Below are 15,154 nucleotides of genomic sequence, written 5' to 3'. Positions count from 1 at the left end.
GTGAGCATATGTTACTCATCATTTATTGTGAGTATTTAATTATTTGTGGAGGCCTTTCGCGTTAATGGGCCAAAACCCGTTCTACTACACCAAGGCTTGTGAACTAATAGGTAAGGGAGTTGGGATTGGCCTGGTGGGGTTATACTACAAGCTAGCTTGTGCGCAAGCAAAGCATGCCCAATGCTTAGACAGGGTGGAAAATGCTGCAGCAAGCTAGGCGTCCTTGCAAATATAGCAGGTGACATCTCAACAAAAAAATTGACGCAGCAGACATAATAGAAAAATACAACAATAGAACCAACGATACTGCAGGTATATCAAATGATGTCACCACAGGGCGACTGGTACAGCAAAATAATAATCAATCCTATAGCTAAACAACTGATACAACAAATATAATAAGAAAAAAGATGTTGTAGCAGAACAATTGATACAACAAATACAATAAGAAAAAGATGCTGCAGCAGAATACCTAATACAACAACTACAAAAAGTTACTACAGTAAAATAACTGGCAGCATGGATCACTACGGAAGAACAAATAATAATGTAAATATTAAACAAGTAAAAAGAAGTTGCAGCAAGACAATAGCAACAACATTAGGCAAACATGATAATGTTAGTTCACTCTCCCAGTTTTGGGTTGAGTTTTTTAGCAAGAACAGGTCCAACAAAGGAACCAAACCCCAACACGGATAACCTCATTGTAGGTTTCTGCCATTGAAGTTATTCGTGCTGGAGAAAGGGCCTAAATGGTTTTGGATTATGATTTATAGAATCCTAGAGAGTGGGTACGTCTAGAGGAGAGAAAAGATGGTCTATTGATGTATGCCCCCTATTTTTGCTATGTTTTCTTTCTTCCTTTTTTACCACCTTCTTTATTTCTTAGGTCTTATTACTCTTAGTTTTCTTGCTATCCTCTCCGTCCCTTTTTCTCTCTTAGTTTTCTTACTGCTATCTTGCTGCATGTCCCCCTTTCATCTATGACTACTTCCCCATTTTATAGTGAACTAATTCCATGGGATTTCTCCATTTTGTCCCTAAAGCTTCACCAACCGTTTTTGGCTTCTTGTGAGCATCCCTTCAGGATCATCCACTAACCCGTTGGTTGCCCGGCCATTACCTCTACCCAAAGTGTGCTTGCTACACCACTCCCCATTTCAAGATAAAACTTTCTTGTTTTGTTTTTCCCTCTCACCCTTTTTGCCTTACTCAAATGGATAAGGATTGGAGGCTCTCTCTCTCTACCTACCTCTATTGCATGCATTAGGTGGTCCAAGTCCTTTGCTTGCCTCTTTTGGGCAAAATGCCATCCTAGCAAGGAATTTTCCCCAAAAGAAGTCTCGGTAGGAACCCAAAAATAGACCACTTTTCCCCCACCACCAAACCACACCCTCTAAGACCCTTGACTTCGGGCTCACCTCTCTTGTATTGGTTGGGTATAAGTAGGTGGTGCTCTAGCCCTTGTACGTGAGCTCCACTACCCTATGCACTTGTCTTCTTTCACTCTCACGCCATTTCTAACGTTCTTACCATGTCTCATTTTGCTACGTGTCTCTTGTGTTTGTGCTTATCCTCCATGGCATGAAGGGCATGGGCTCTCGAGCTTGTACTGCCTTCTCTTATTTCCTCACGGGCTTGGACATTGCCTTGGCAGAAGCCCTTGTCCATCCAACCCGTTGGGCTTTTGCTCCTATTACTTCTTTTCTTGCCGTGCCCATGGGCCTTTTGGCTGTCATTCCTGCCATGTTGGCCCATTGGGCTAATCACCTCTTTCCTTGGGCTTTCACGACCCATTTACTTTACTTTTAACTTTTGTTGTGCCTATGAGTTTGTTGGTTGTCATTCTTGCCATGTTGGCCCATTGGGCTTATTACCTCTTTCCTTAAGCTTCCTCGTTCCATTTACTTTGCTTTTACCTTTTGTTGTGCCAATGGGCCTGTTAGTTGTAATTCCTACCATGTTGCCCATTGGGGTAATTACCTTTTTCCTTAGGCTTCCACGGCCTATTTACTTTACTTTTACCTCTTGTTGTGCCTATGGGTCTGTTGGCTGTCATTCCTGCCATGTTGGCTCATTGGGCTTATTACCTATTTCCATTTCCTTTCCCTTTCATATTTCCTTATTGTTGGGCTTCTTTTGTTGTTGGGCTCCTTGTCAAAAATGGGCCTCAACACTTGTTGTATTGTGTACGTTACACATTATTTATTGTGAGTGTTTAATTGCTTATCAGGTTGTCTATTGAGAACGATTGTTACTAATTTATAATAGTATTGGTCACCTTCCTTAAATTTTACTATCCTCTAGTTGGTCATTGGTGAGTGTATGTTACTCATCATTTATTGTGAGTGTTTAATTACTTGTCGTGTCGTGTCAAGTTGTTTATTGAGAATGACCGTTACTAATTTATAACAATATTGGTCACCTTAAATTTTATTACCCTCTAGTAAAATGCAAAAATAAAATATTCATTTTGGTGGATCCAACTTCTATTCTAAAATATAAGTTTTTAAGAATACATATGGGCAAAACATATTTGACGGAATCCAAAATTCCAACTACCCTTTTATTTATTTTTTCAATAAAATGTATTAAGTGACTAAAAAGCTGTGAAAATATCAAATGAGTAATTTTAGTACCATATAAAAAGTCACAATTTTTACCACAACTATTCTACTTGGAAATTGTAATTAGTTGCTTTCATTTTCACATGAACCTGCCACTCACAGTCTACCACATGGATAGGTATGACAAAAATTGTGGTTGTTTATGTGGTGCTAAATTTTTTGATGTGAAATGGAGTCCTATAGCCTTCCAATTAGATTCTTAAAAAAAAAAAAAAGTCTTCCATTTATGCTGCCTGTGGTTTGATTTAAAGAACACGAATTGGACTTTGTACGTAACTACAAAAATTGCATCAATGCAACAAGATGATGTGTCATTTTTTTAACATCGTTCGTCTTATACTACATAATCATCAAAAACTCAACTGAAACAAAACAACATTAGAGTTACAATATAGTATTATACAATAGTAACGCTCTATTTGTTTCGATGGAAAATATTGTATAAAGATAGTTTTCCCTATTTTTCAGTGTTTGGTAGCATTATAAAAAATGAGTTAAAAGAAAACTATCTTTAGTCAACCACATGGATAGTTATGACAAAAATTGTGGTTGTTTATATGGTGCTAAATTTTTTGATGTGAAACAAAGTCCTATAGTCTTCCAATTAGATTCTTAAAAAAAAGTCTTCCCATTTATGTTGCCTGTCGTTTGATTTAAAGAACACGAATTGGACTTCATACGTAACTACAAAAATTGCATCAATGCAACAAGACGATGCATTGTTTTTTTAACATCGTTCATCTTATACTACATAATCATCAAAAACTTAGTTGAAACAAAACAACATTAGAGTCACAATATAGTACTATACAATAGTAACACTCTATTTGTTTCAATGGAAAATATTGTATAAAGATAGTTTTTCCTATTTTCCAGTGTTTGGTAGTATTATAAAAAAAAAAAAAAAAAAAAACTATCTTTAGTCAACCACATGGATAGTTATGACAAAAATTGTGGTTGTTTATGTGGTGCTAAATTTTTTGATGTGAAATAGAGTCCTATAGCCTTCCAATTAGATTCTTAAAAAAAAAAGTCTTCCATTTATGTTGTTAGTCGTTTGATTTAAAGAACACAAATTGGACTTTGTACGTAAGTACAAAAACTACATTAACGCGACAAGACGACGTGTCGTTTTTTTAACATCGTTTGTCTTATACTACATAATCATCAAAAACTCAGTTGAAACAAGACAACATTAGAGTTACAATATAGTACCATACAATGGTAATGCTATGTTTGTTTCGATGAAAAATATTCTATAAAGATAATTTTCCCTATTTTCCAGTGTTTAGTAATATTTTAAAAAATGAATTAAAGGAAAACTATCTTTAGTCAACATAAAAAGTATGACTTATTTTTAGAGATGGGTTTCTACTAATTTTTTTTTTGGAAAATAACTTTATTTCACAGTAAGTTAAATAAGGAAAGTTAAGAAATTGTTTTTTAATCTATATAAGTATATAAAACCGAAGTCTCTGAAATTTTCACAATTTTCCATGTCAGCATTTTTTATTTATAATTTTTAAATCTAATTTAATTCTTTCCATTAAATATATACGAGACTAGGGATGGCAATTTTTCCCCGCCCCGCTTGACCCGCCCCTCCCCGCTTCACCCCGTGCGGGTTTTTCCCGCCCTACAAAGGTGGTGGGGCGGGGATGGGGCGAGATTTTAGACCCACACCACGGGGTGGGGCGGGGATGGGTTTACACTTTTTAGACCCACCCCACCCCGCCCCGCCCCGCATTAATAAGGGTTAAATTGTAATTTTATTACACCCTAAAACCCTACTATTTAAACAAAAATATCATCAGCTTATTTTATTCTACCTAACGTGACTCTACCTTTTTTTTCTCTCTAGCAAAATTGGAAATGAGGTACCAATTTTAACTTTTTTTTTTTTTTTGGTCTTTATTGGAAACAAATTTATATACTATTGAATTGATGATTTCATTCATGATTCATACGGTCTTTCTCAACTTACTTTTCATCATGAACATAATATAATTTTTTTTAATGAGTTACGGGTCTGTGGCTCTAAATATGTGTCTGTGTCATTATTTTTGTAATTTTGTGTGGGCATTTGGCTGCTTAACAACACTGTTTCTTTAAGCTTGTTAAAATTTTATTTTATCATGTTATGAGATTTTTGTTGTGATATTGTCTTGTTAAACATTTAGATAATATTATTTAGTTTTTGCTAAAAATTAGTTTGATTTGATAGGATAAATTTATTTATAATTTCAAGTATATTTTTATTATTGAAACATGTTATTTTAATTTGAAAAAATGGTAATAGTTATAGGGAAAATTAACAAGAAATAAAGTTTTACGATGTAGGACGGGGCTTCGCGGGGCCTTAAGGGGCGGGGATGGGGCAAGAAATTTTCCCCGTCATGCGGGGCGGGGCGGGGATGTGGCAAGAAAAATCCATGCGGGGCGGGGGCGAAGATCTCATCCTTCGGCCCCGCCCCGCCCCATTGCCATCCCTATACGAGACTCCTTTTACAATCACTCCTCTCATAAGTTACTAATCCATTCAAAAACAAACACTATAGAAATTTAAAAATATATACACCATAACAAAAAAACCAATATTGGTGTTAGTTTTACTCGTACTCTACACATCTATATAAATGTCAATGTCATGTCAACTTCCATCTTCATTAGTTATTTGTTAATGACTTAATATTAAACAATATAATAAAAATTTTCTTCAAAATTTTACCCCGGTTACAATTCAAAATTTTAGCGTGTTTGGGAGCTCACTTTCATTAATTATTTGTTAATATATATATATATATATATAAAACCGAAACATTTGACTTTTTATTGAGCTTTCCAAAACTTACCACATCATTATCATTTTTTAAAACAAAATTATTTAACTTTTTTAATTAATAATATCAAGTTAACAAGGAGTAAAACTTCATCTCTTTAATAAGTTCGACTTAAACTCAAACTCAAACGTTGATAATTTATCTCCAAATTTGTAAAGTTAATCATAAACACTATAAAAGCAGTGCAAACCCTTATTTATTTATTTATTTATTTTTACAGCCACTAGAGGTATGAGCTCTTTTTCTGTTATTTTCTTTTCCTCTACTTTGTTAAAAAAAAATATATATATATATATATTTTATGGTTTTTCATGTATTTTTTAAAAAGTGATTTTTGTACATGAACCACCAAACCCTATGCCTATGACTGTATATGATTTTTTTTCATCATTGAAAGTTTCCTGTTAATATTTAAAACTTATTGCTTTATGCATTCGTCACAAAAAAACCAATATTGGTGTTAGTTTTACCCGTACTCTACACATCTATTTAAATGTCAATGTGACGTCAACTTCCATCTTTATTAGTTATTTGTTAATGACTTAATATTAAATAATATAATAAAATTTTTCTTCAAAATTTTACCCCGGTTATAATTCAAAATTTTAGCGTGTTTGGGAGCTCACTTTCATTAATTATTTGTTAATATATATATATATATATTTATTTATATATATATATATATATATTTATATATATAACCGAAACATTTAACTTTTTATTGAATTTTCCAAAACTTGCCACATTATTATCATTTTTTAAAACAAAATTATTTAACTTTTTTTAATTAATAATATCAAGTTAACAAGGAGTAAAACTCTATCTCTTTAATAAGTTCAACTTAAACTCAAACTCAAACGTTGATAATTTATCTTCAAATTTGTAAAGTTAATCATAATTACTATAAAAGCAATGCAAACCCTTACTTATTTATTTTTACAGCCACTAGAGGTATGAGCTCTTTTTCTGTTATTTTCTTTTCCTCTACTTTGTTAAAAAAAAAAAAAATTATTTTATGGTTTTTCATATATTTTTTAAAAAGTGATTTTTGTACATGAACCACCAAACCCTATGCCTATGACTATAAATGATTTTTTTTCATCATTTAAAGTTTCCTGTTAATATTTAAAACTTATTGCTTTATGCGTTCGTGTACTTTTTACTTTTCTTATATTTCTCTTTTGAATAGTCATATTTTTTGAATTTTTTCAATAACTTATTCTTTAATTATATATATGGGGCATTTTGAAAGTTTTAACATCTGAATTTGTGTTAGTTTTTGCAATATTTAAACATATTTAGCAAATTTCAATGGTTATACCATGTGTAAGGACGCGATTCGTGGCGGACCGTAACAGTGTCGGGTTCGCGCGTGAAAAGGTCCTAACAATATCATTTGTAGAGCGTGGGTTTGGAAGGCTAGGCCTTGATCGACAGGCGGTGGGTTTTTCGTGGTGTTCGTACAAGTTTAAGTTTTCCTTCACCCCTGGAGTCTTTCTCCTGGAGGTGGGCTGGGAGGCTCTGGTTTTTGGCCATTTTTCCCAACCCCCTTCTTTAGGTTACTTATTTTTCCTTTTATATTTGCCTGCGTTCATTGTCCTTCGTCCACGTATAGGGTCAACCTTTCCAAGATTGATATTTGTCCCATCAGCCCATATTCAAAGTCGTTGGGGGTGGTTGTAAAAGCCAAAGAATGCGGCTCTGTCAGGTTTAGAGCATTGAATGGCAGTAAGGGCAGCTTTCTCTAGATATTTTAGATATTTCTTCCAAGTTTCAGTCCTATACCGTTTTTACCCTTTTTTCTTTTTGGGGGGACTTTGGGTCTGCCGAGGACTGAGCTGTCCTCGGCGGTATCCAAAAGCTATCTTGTCGAGTTTGGGCCACAGCCCTCCTCAGCTTGGGCCTTTGGATTCTCCCCGGGTAGATGGGCCTGGCCCATAAATCATTTGGGCCCCACACCATGTATTATTCTTTTGAAGGTAATCAATTTTTTTTTTTTTAATTTCTCTATTGTGTAATCATATACATTTTGTTTTGTTTCCAAAATTTATAGGAAGTAAATCTTATGATTCTTTAATATTTTTTGGTCTTTCAAAAGTTTTAATATCTGAATTATTCTTTTAATGGTAGCACATATTTCTTTTTATATTTATCTATTGTGTAATCATATACATTTTGTTTTGTCTCAAAAATTTATAGGAAGTAAATCTTATGATTCTTTAATATTTTTTTGCCTTTCAAAAGTTTTAACATCTGAATTATTTTTTTAATGGTAACATATATTTCTCTTACAGTTCTTTGGTGTGTAGTCACACACACATGCGCGCGCGCGCGCGCGCACACACATATATATTATCTATAATTTGTAGAATTGTAGGCTCTAAATCTTTTGATTCCTTTCAAATTTCAATAGTTATAGTCATGGATTATTCTTTTAAATGTAACTCATCTTTCTCTTATATTTCTCTATTGTTTAGTCATATATATATATATATATTTGTTTCAATAATTTCTAAGCCATGAATCATCTTATTTTTTAATATTTTTTTGGTCTTTTAGAAGTTTTAATATCTGAATTTGAGTTTGTAGTATCTGAAATTATTTGACAATTTTTTTGTAAGCCAGGACACGTTCAAGTAATGGCTTCCTCATCAAATTGTAACACAAATTGAAGTCATACAAGAGAAAATTATGCAATGGTGTAGTTTTTTAATCAATTTAATATTTTATAAAATTATTTTAGTCTACCTCACAAATAGGTAGATTCCCGTGTATATGCATGAGTTAGCAACTAGTTTATTTAAAATTGCTACCAAACATAAGAAAATAAGATACTTTTATAGAAAATACTTTTAAAAAAATGACTTATTTTTAAGAAAATATCATCATTGAAACAAACAAAGTCACAATAACAACAATAATAAAGAAGTTCTAGTATTACGTAAATTGCCACAACTTTTAATTAGTTACTGATCCCTTTCATGACTCATCACTTTTTTTTCCGACATTCACAGCGGGTCGCATAAATAGGTGCGTGCAAGTTGCGTGATTTTATGTTTTTCTAGAATTTTTCATAGTAATATTGTAATAATATAACGAAGTCAATGAAAATAACCAGACCACTAGAGTCTAGACACTAAGAAAGAAGCTCAGGACTGCTCAACACACCAACCGCAACAACACATCACAACCTTCGCCGAAATCGAAGTGCATAACGTGCACGCGACAAATAAATATAAACAAACAAACAAACAAATAAAGTAAAACCTCAATTATCAATAATATACATACTCATCATCATCTCTCTCAACTCTCAATACACAAATAATATCATAGACAAGAGTATTCATACATTGGCTATGGATTCTTCTTCTTTGAAATCATTTCTGATTAGTTTCAGAGCTTCCGCGAACTCATTCTTATCCCAATACGAGCCTCTGGCTCTGCTCCTCGCTCCTCTCCTCGCCTTCTTCGTCGCTTGCACGCTTCATTCGTTTCTCACTCTTCTTCACCAACGAGGCATCAAGGCCAACTTAGTAGGCTTCTTCATGACCCTCATCAAGTATGTTTTTTTACTTTTCATTCACTATCAAAATTATTTGGATTTATTAAATTATTAATTCGAAAAAAGAAAATATTGTACAGGTTGGTTCCTGGTGTCAAGAATTACATCGATGCCGAGAAACAGAAGGTCAGAATATTATTTATGAGAATTTATTCTCTCTGTCTCTCTTTTTTTAATTTTCAGTTTTAATTAATTAATTTAAGTGTGTCATCGTGTGTTTATTTGATTCGTGTTCTTTGTTTGTTTATGTAAATGAAAATTACACAAATTGTTATTCTGCAATAAATGAAATGAGCTTGAATAAGAGGACCTGGACGACTGGATCCAAATCCGACGGCCTGAACTATTTTTCTTTTTCCTTGATCAATGAGCATCGATTTCTTGCGTGTTTTGAATCAATATAGTACTTATTTATTTATTTTAATGGAAAATTTAAATAAAATTGAATGCTTTTGTGGATGTCATGGACTCATGGTGGGTTGAATGAGCAGGTTGTGGATAAGTTACAGTCTGGTGGTAAATCGAAGCGAGCGGCTTGGAGGACGGAGTTGCCAAGGGCAGGGTTAGGAGTTGGAGTCATAGAGAAAATGAAAGATGAGAAAAGAAATGACGTGGCTTGGCAAGGAAAATGTTCTGGTACAGTGTATGTTAGTTGCCACTGTCATGGACTTTTTGTATTTGTTCTTTTACATAAAAATATCAAATTAGATTTCTGGTTTCTGCAGTTGTGCTTCATAAGTTATGGGTTCTTTTGCAGGTACATTGGAGGAAATGAATCTGAAGGGCATTTTTCTGTAATTAACGAGGCATGTTCAATGTTAGTAAGATGTTGTACATAACAGTACATAACCCAACCCCACCTTCTCTTTCTATATGTTCAGTTTTTAATGCTCACTCCCAAATGTAATATGTGCTGTATTTGTGGTGGCCCATAAACAAGTCCTTATAGGTTACAAACTACCCCAGACAATGTAATAATGATACATAATAATTGCAAACAAGGGTGGAGGTAAACTTAGAGAGTCTGCACTGGGTGTCATAGCTAAAGCTTGTTGCTTATCCTTTTGCAACTGAGTGACTTCTCTACTGGCAGTCATGCCAGTGTCTTCTTCAGACTAACCCATACCAAGAATTGGTTTCTACTCAAATGTCAAGCACAATACAACTGTCAGACTATAGTTTATATGTATTCTGTGTGTATATCTTCTATATGTGTGCTGGATAGAAGAAAGTTCCAATTTTTATTTTTATTTTTTATATTTATTTTTAAGATTGAAGAAAGATCCAAACAGCTCTTCACTGAATGCTTGTCTTTGTGAAAGTGGCTTCCTTGTTTGCACAAGGGAATTGCAGTTTCTTAAATGCTTGCACATGCAGATTTCTTAAGCAACATAAACTAAATCTTATATTTTGGCATCATATAATCCTTTCAGTAAGCATAAACGGCTTAGCCCGCTAAAAGTGAATGCTCAGGGGTGAATCCTCCTGAATCACCTGGCAATGGATTTTGGCATGTGGGATCAGTTGCTTTTAGGTCTAGAGGCGAGTCCAAAGGGCTCTTCTTTAGATAGGTTCCCTACTTTACCAAAAGGAAAAGAAAAGAAAAAAGTATAATCCCTTCTATACCCTCTTCTGAAACATAAGAAAATGTTGTGAATTTTAACAAAAAATCACTTTGTAGTTTCTGCTTCGAAATACTCATTCTGTGATATAAAATATAAATTAATTAGTTTGGATGATAAAACTAAAAATTGACTTCTTTTGAACCTTTTAATTTAATCAGGACTGTCATTTAAGTTGACACTTTCCTGGTAATGTGTGCCCAATATGTGTTCAATGGTGCTTTTCTTTTCCTCACAGTTAGGATTCCATATGCTTTGCAATGATGAATCCAATAAGATCAGTTCCTTTCCACGCCATTTTGTGCACACACCCTTTATCTCTCATCATTACTTGGTTTGATTTGCTTTTCAGGTTTGCACATACCAATCCATTGCATTTGGATGTATTCCAGAGTGTAGTACGATTTGAAGCAGAAGTGGTTGCAATGACGGCTGCACTACTTGGCAGTCAAGAGAAGGGTTCAGGAGGACAAATATGTGGAAACATGACATCAGGTGGAACAGAAAGCATACTATTAGCTGTGAAATCATCACGGGACTACATGAAAACTAAGAAGGGAATTACAAAACCTGAAATGTATTGATAACGTTCCAGTTCTTTGGTTATTTGCTAGTTTACTCTTGATTTGGAAGTTATTTATGTGTGTGATTTTCTTACCAAGCACAGGATAATTCCTGAATCTGCACACTCAGCATATGACAAGGCTGCACAATATTTTAACATCAAGCTGTGGCGTGTCCCTGTGAATAAAGAATTTCAAGCAGATGTCAAAGCTATTAGGCGACGTATTAACAGAAACACCATTTTTGTATGATACTTGTAGACTATATTCTGATTTTACTTTGTTAGTCTTGCTTATTTCTTCTTAATTCCATGATGGTGCTTTTTTTAAATCAAAGTGATGCCCACCCCGCTCCCTCTTCCCCAAAGAAAAAGGCCCAAAATACAAAATTTCTTGGTGTACCCTCTTGTGTGGCTGAGTAGGCTTTTTCCAACTTAAATTTACATTTGCCACTTGAACCAACCAGAATTTTTTGATCTTGCAGATTGTTGGATCTGCGCCTGGGTTTCCTCATGGTATCATTGACCCTATTGAGGTATGTATTTTTCTTTATCAGTAATGATGAGAAAAGCATGTGACCTTAACTTGTTCATGTAAATTTATTGGCTCAACTGGTGCTTCCTCTTTCTACAATAATGGGATGGAGGGTGAGGTCTTTCAAAATCCAATGAGTGTGTGTGTAGCTAACTAGTAACAAAAATTATTGTCTCTTTTAAATTTTGGATTTCTAAATACTTGAACAAATTGTGGAAATTTATTTCATAGGATCTTGGTGAATTAGCTACTAGCTTCGGAATTTGTCTCCATGTTGACCTTTGTCTTGGTGGCTTTGTACTACCTTTTGCTCGTAAACTTGGGTATGGCAGGCTGTTTCTATTTTTATTAGCTCAGTCTATCTTTTGATGGTTGCTTGTTCTGCTTCCACCTTTAATTTTTATTTTCATTTTTATTTATTTATTTAAAACCCTAAATTTCAGGTACCCAATCCCACCTTTTGATTTTACTGTTAAAGGAGTGACCTCAATATCAGTGGATGTGCATAAATACGGGTTGGCTCCCAAAGGAACAAGTGTAGTGCTGTATAAAAATCATGATATCAGAAAGGTAATCAATCATTTGTTTAGACAACTGTAGTTTGCATCTTGAACAGGAAGCAGACAGAGAATTCTATCGCTCATTTTTCCATTTCAAAATTTTCAAATTCCAAATTACTTGCCTTAATTTTTATCTATTTTCCTAGTATGTATGTGTGTGTGTATATACATTATTCTTTATTACATTTGTATAGTTCAAAAATTTACTGTCACTCTTATTTTTACTTCTTGATTTTGAATTCTTTTTAATGTGCTTTTCTTTCATGGCATCTTGGTTGGTGGAAATGCTGGCTTTTTTACTTCTTTCCAACAGCACCAATTTGTTGCTGGTAAGTACAAATTCTTTTATTCAAAAAACAAAATTAGTCTTGTAAGTCAAGTCTTCACGTATATATACTTTGACTTTTTCCTCTTTTCTCTTTGGGGGACTTTCAACAAGTCTGTGTTGAAATGGTCTCATGGATGCATAATGATTTGATCAAAATCACACTGGATGAATGCTCTTGGCTTGCATGACAATATGGAAAGAATTTGTGAACATTATACACTATAGTGGTGTCTCCATCATTTGAATATAAATCATAGAAAACATGCATTATTAAAGCATGAGGCTAATTTTCCATGATATTTGCATGATTATTTAAGTATTATATGCAAATTTAATAACTATTTATAGCAATTTTATTGATTAAAAAATGTGGGCCATTGTGGAGATTGAAGCAGGTCTTAGCATAATTGATGTTTTTCAAAGAGAGTATTGTACCAAGCAAAACATGTTCTACTTGGTTGGTGGAATTAATTTATAAAATCCTGTACAACTGCCCTTACTGATTTATTTGGTAATGAATTATTGTTCCCACTTTTGATTTTATCCATGCTGCAGTTACTGAGTGGTCAGGAGGGTTGTACGTATCTCCCACGATTGCTGGGAGCAGGCCTGGTGGTTTGATTGCTGGGGCCTGGGCAGCAATGATGTCTTTGGGGGAAGAAGGTGAGAGAATGCAACACCTGAAGCTAGGAGGTGTTTGCTTTGTAACATTGCTAACTGGAATGTGCCGAAGGCTTGGCTTGTGTGCTGATTATTGTTCCAAAATTCTATAGGGTACTTGGAGAACACGAAAAAGATCATGGAAGTATCAAAGAGGCTACAAAAGGGGTATATTTCTTTCTTTCTTCTTCCTTATAACAACTGGGGGAGGGGATTTGATTTTGAACCCAAGTTCTTCCCATGAGTAGACCAGACAGTACCACATAGCCATGAGGCTCTTGGCAGGGGTATCTGTTATTTTCAACTCTGTTTCTCCCTCTTCAGTTTTGAAGGAGGGAGGTATTGTTCTGACTTTGAAAGTAACAGCCTTTTTATGTACAGGATAGAGGAAATTCCTGAGTTGTTTATTATTGGAAGGCCAGACATGACGATTGTGGCATTTGGATCTAATGTTGTGGATATATTTGAAGTTAATGATACAATGTCATCCAAAGGCTGGCATTTGAATGCACTGCAAAGACCCAACAGGTAGCATTTGTATATCAACTTTTTTAACACAAGAAAAGATAAAACTGAAGCATATATTTTGTGAAATAGTCTTATGGCAGCTTCCCCCCTCCCTTCTTGAGTTCTTTCTCCACTGGGGGAAAATGTTCAATTCTAATGACAAGTCAGTGCTCAACTTACTGATATAGGGTGTAAAAATAATTTTCCTTTGAATTTGAATTTTTGGACGATCCTAATGGGTGGATCATTTCTTTTATTGGCTACACTGAATGTCTTTTACTCTATATTGGTCTTTTCATGACTTAAAACTTTACAGTTATATGGTAAATACATTTTCTTAGCTTGGAGTTGGTCTGTTTCTAAATACTGAAATCTGTATTACTTTGTGCTGAATCAGCATTCACATGTGTCTGACTCTTCAACATGTACCAATTGTTGAGGAATTCCTAAGGGATTTGACGGAATCTGTGAAGACTGTAAGTTGTTCTTACCTGTGAAATACTTACCCTTCTGTCATTTTGATCAGAGCCCATTATTGAGAATTGAATTCATTTAGTTTTTACTACTTGAGTAATGGCATAAACATGTACTGATCTCAGGTAAAAGAAAATCCGGGTCCAATAAGCGGAGGGCTAGCTCCCGTATATGGTGCTGCAGGGAAAATGCCAGATAGAGGCATGATCCAGGAATTGTTGGTTAATTATATGGATGGTACATGCTAGTAGCCTTCCCTGGGATTGGTTCTGTTTGTTTCTCTAAGTTTTGATTTGTACAAGAATTATTTGGCTAAATTGTAAAATAAAAGATAATGATAATAATAGTTTAAACTTTCTCCAATTTATCCAAAAAATAACAATAATTGTATAAACTTTCTCCATTTGATATCTTTCACTTTTACATGGTATTCTTTCTTTGAATGTTTGTTCAAGTTGTGTGCAGCATCCTGCATTTTTGTATAATGCTTCAAGACATCTGCTATGTTATGATCACTTTAGCATTTGTGAAGAAAATTTCCTGGAAGTGCTAGGGTCCGGATTTCAAAATTTCCTACTGAGTAGTAAAAAAAATAAAAAGAGTAATAAATAATAAATAAATCAAATCCAAATCAAATCAAATAGAGGGAAATTTAGAGAGGGAGGGATTGGGTTGGCCATGGGCCCAGCCAGATTGTTAATATACAGTATTTGATCCAAATTCGAGCTCAAGTAGAGACCCAAATTGAATGACTTCCTTTCTCAAAGAAGAAGAAGAAGAAGAAGAAGAAGAAGAATGACTTCGACTTAAAAAAATATCCTTTATATGAGAGATTAGTAATATGTATTTTAAATTATAGAACTCTGCAAAACTT

General features: G+C 34.1%; 1 protein-coding gene across 2 annotated transcripts; it reads left to right on the top strand.

The window, feature by feature from the left end:
- The first annotated feature begins 8,647 nt into the window (after positions 1-8,647).
- LOC115982136 (sphingosine-1-phosphate lyase) lies at positions 8,648-14,703 on the top strand. Of its 2 annotated transcripts, XM_031104654.1 has the most exons (15): positions 8,648-9,029; positions 9,113-9,158; positions 9,524-9,675; positions 9,790-9,849; positions 11,007-11,231; positions 11,322-11,463; positions 11,702-11,752; positions 11,983-12,074; positions 12,195-12,321; positions 12,625-12,640; positions 13,195-13,302; positions 13,413-13,467; positions 13,681-13,827; positions 14,204-14,282; positions 14,406-14,703. In XM_031104654.1, exons 1-15 carry the CDS (start codon positions 8,827-8,829, stop codon positions 14,526-14,528), a joined length of 1,626 nt encoding a protein of 541 aa, XP_030960514.1. In that variant the 5' UTR covers positions 8,648-8,826; the 3' UTR covers positions 14,529-14,703. The 2 variants fall into 2 exon arrangements, with proteins under 2 accessions (XP_030960514.1, XP_030960515.1); XM_031104655.1 differs by lacking the exons at positions 8,648-9,029; positions 9,113-9,158 and having other exon boundaries at positions 9,576-9,668; positions 14,406-14,690.
- Positions 14,704-15,154: the final 451 nt, after the last annotated feature.

Source organism: Quercus lobata, chromosome 3 (genome assembly GCF_001633185.2).
Source record: "Quercus lobata isolate SW786 chromosome 3, ValleyOak3.0 Primary Assembly, whole genome shotgun sequence".
NCBI classification, from domain to species: Eukaryota; Viridiplantae; Streptophyta; class Magnoliopsida; order Fagales; family Fagaceae; genus Quercus; species Quercus lobata.
Note: the sequence above shows the minus strand (reverse complement) of the source record. Positions and strands in the feature narration are given on the sequence as shown.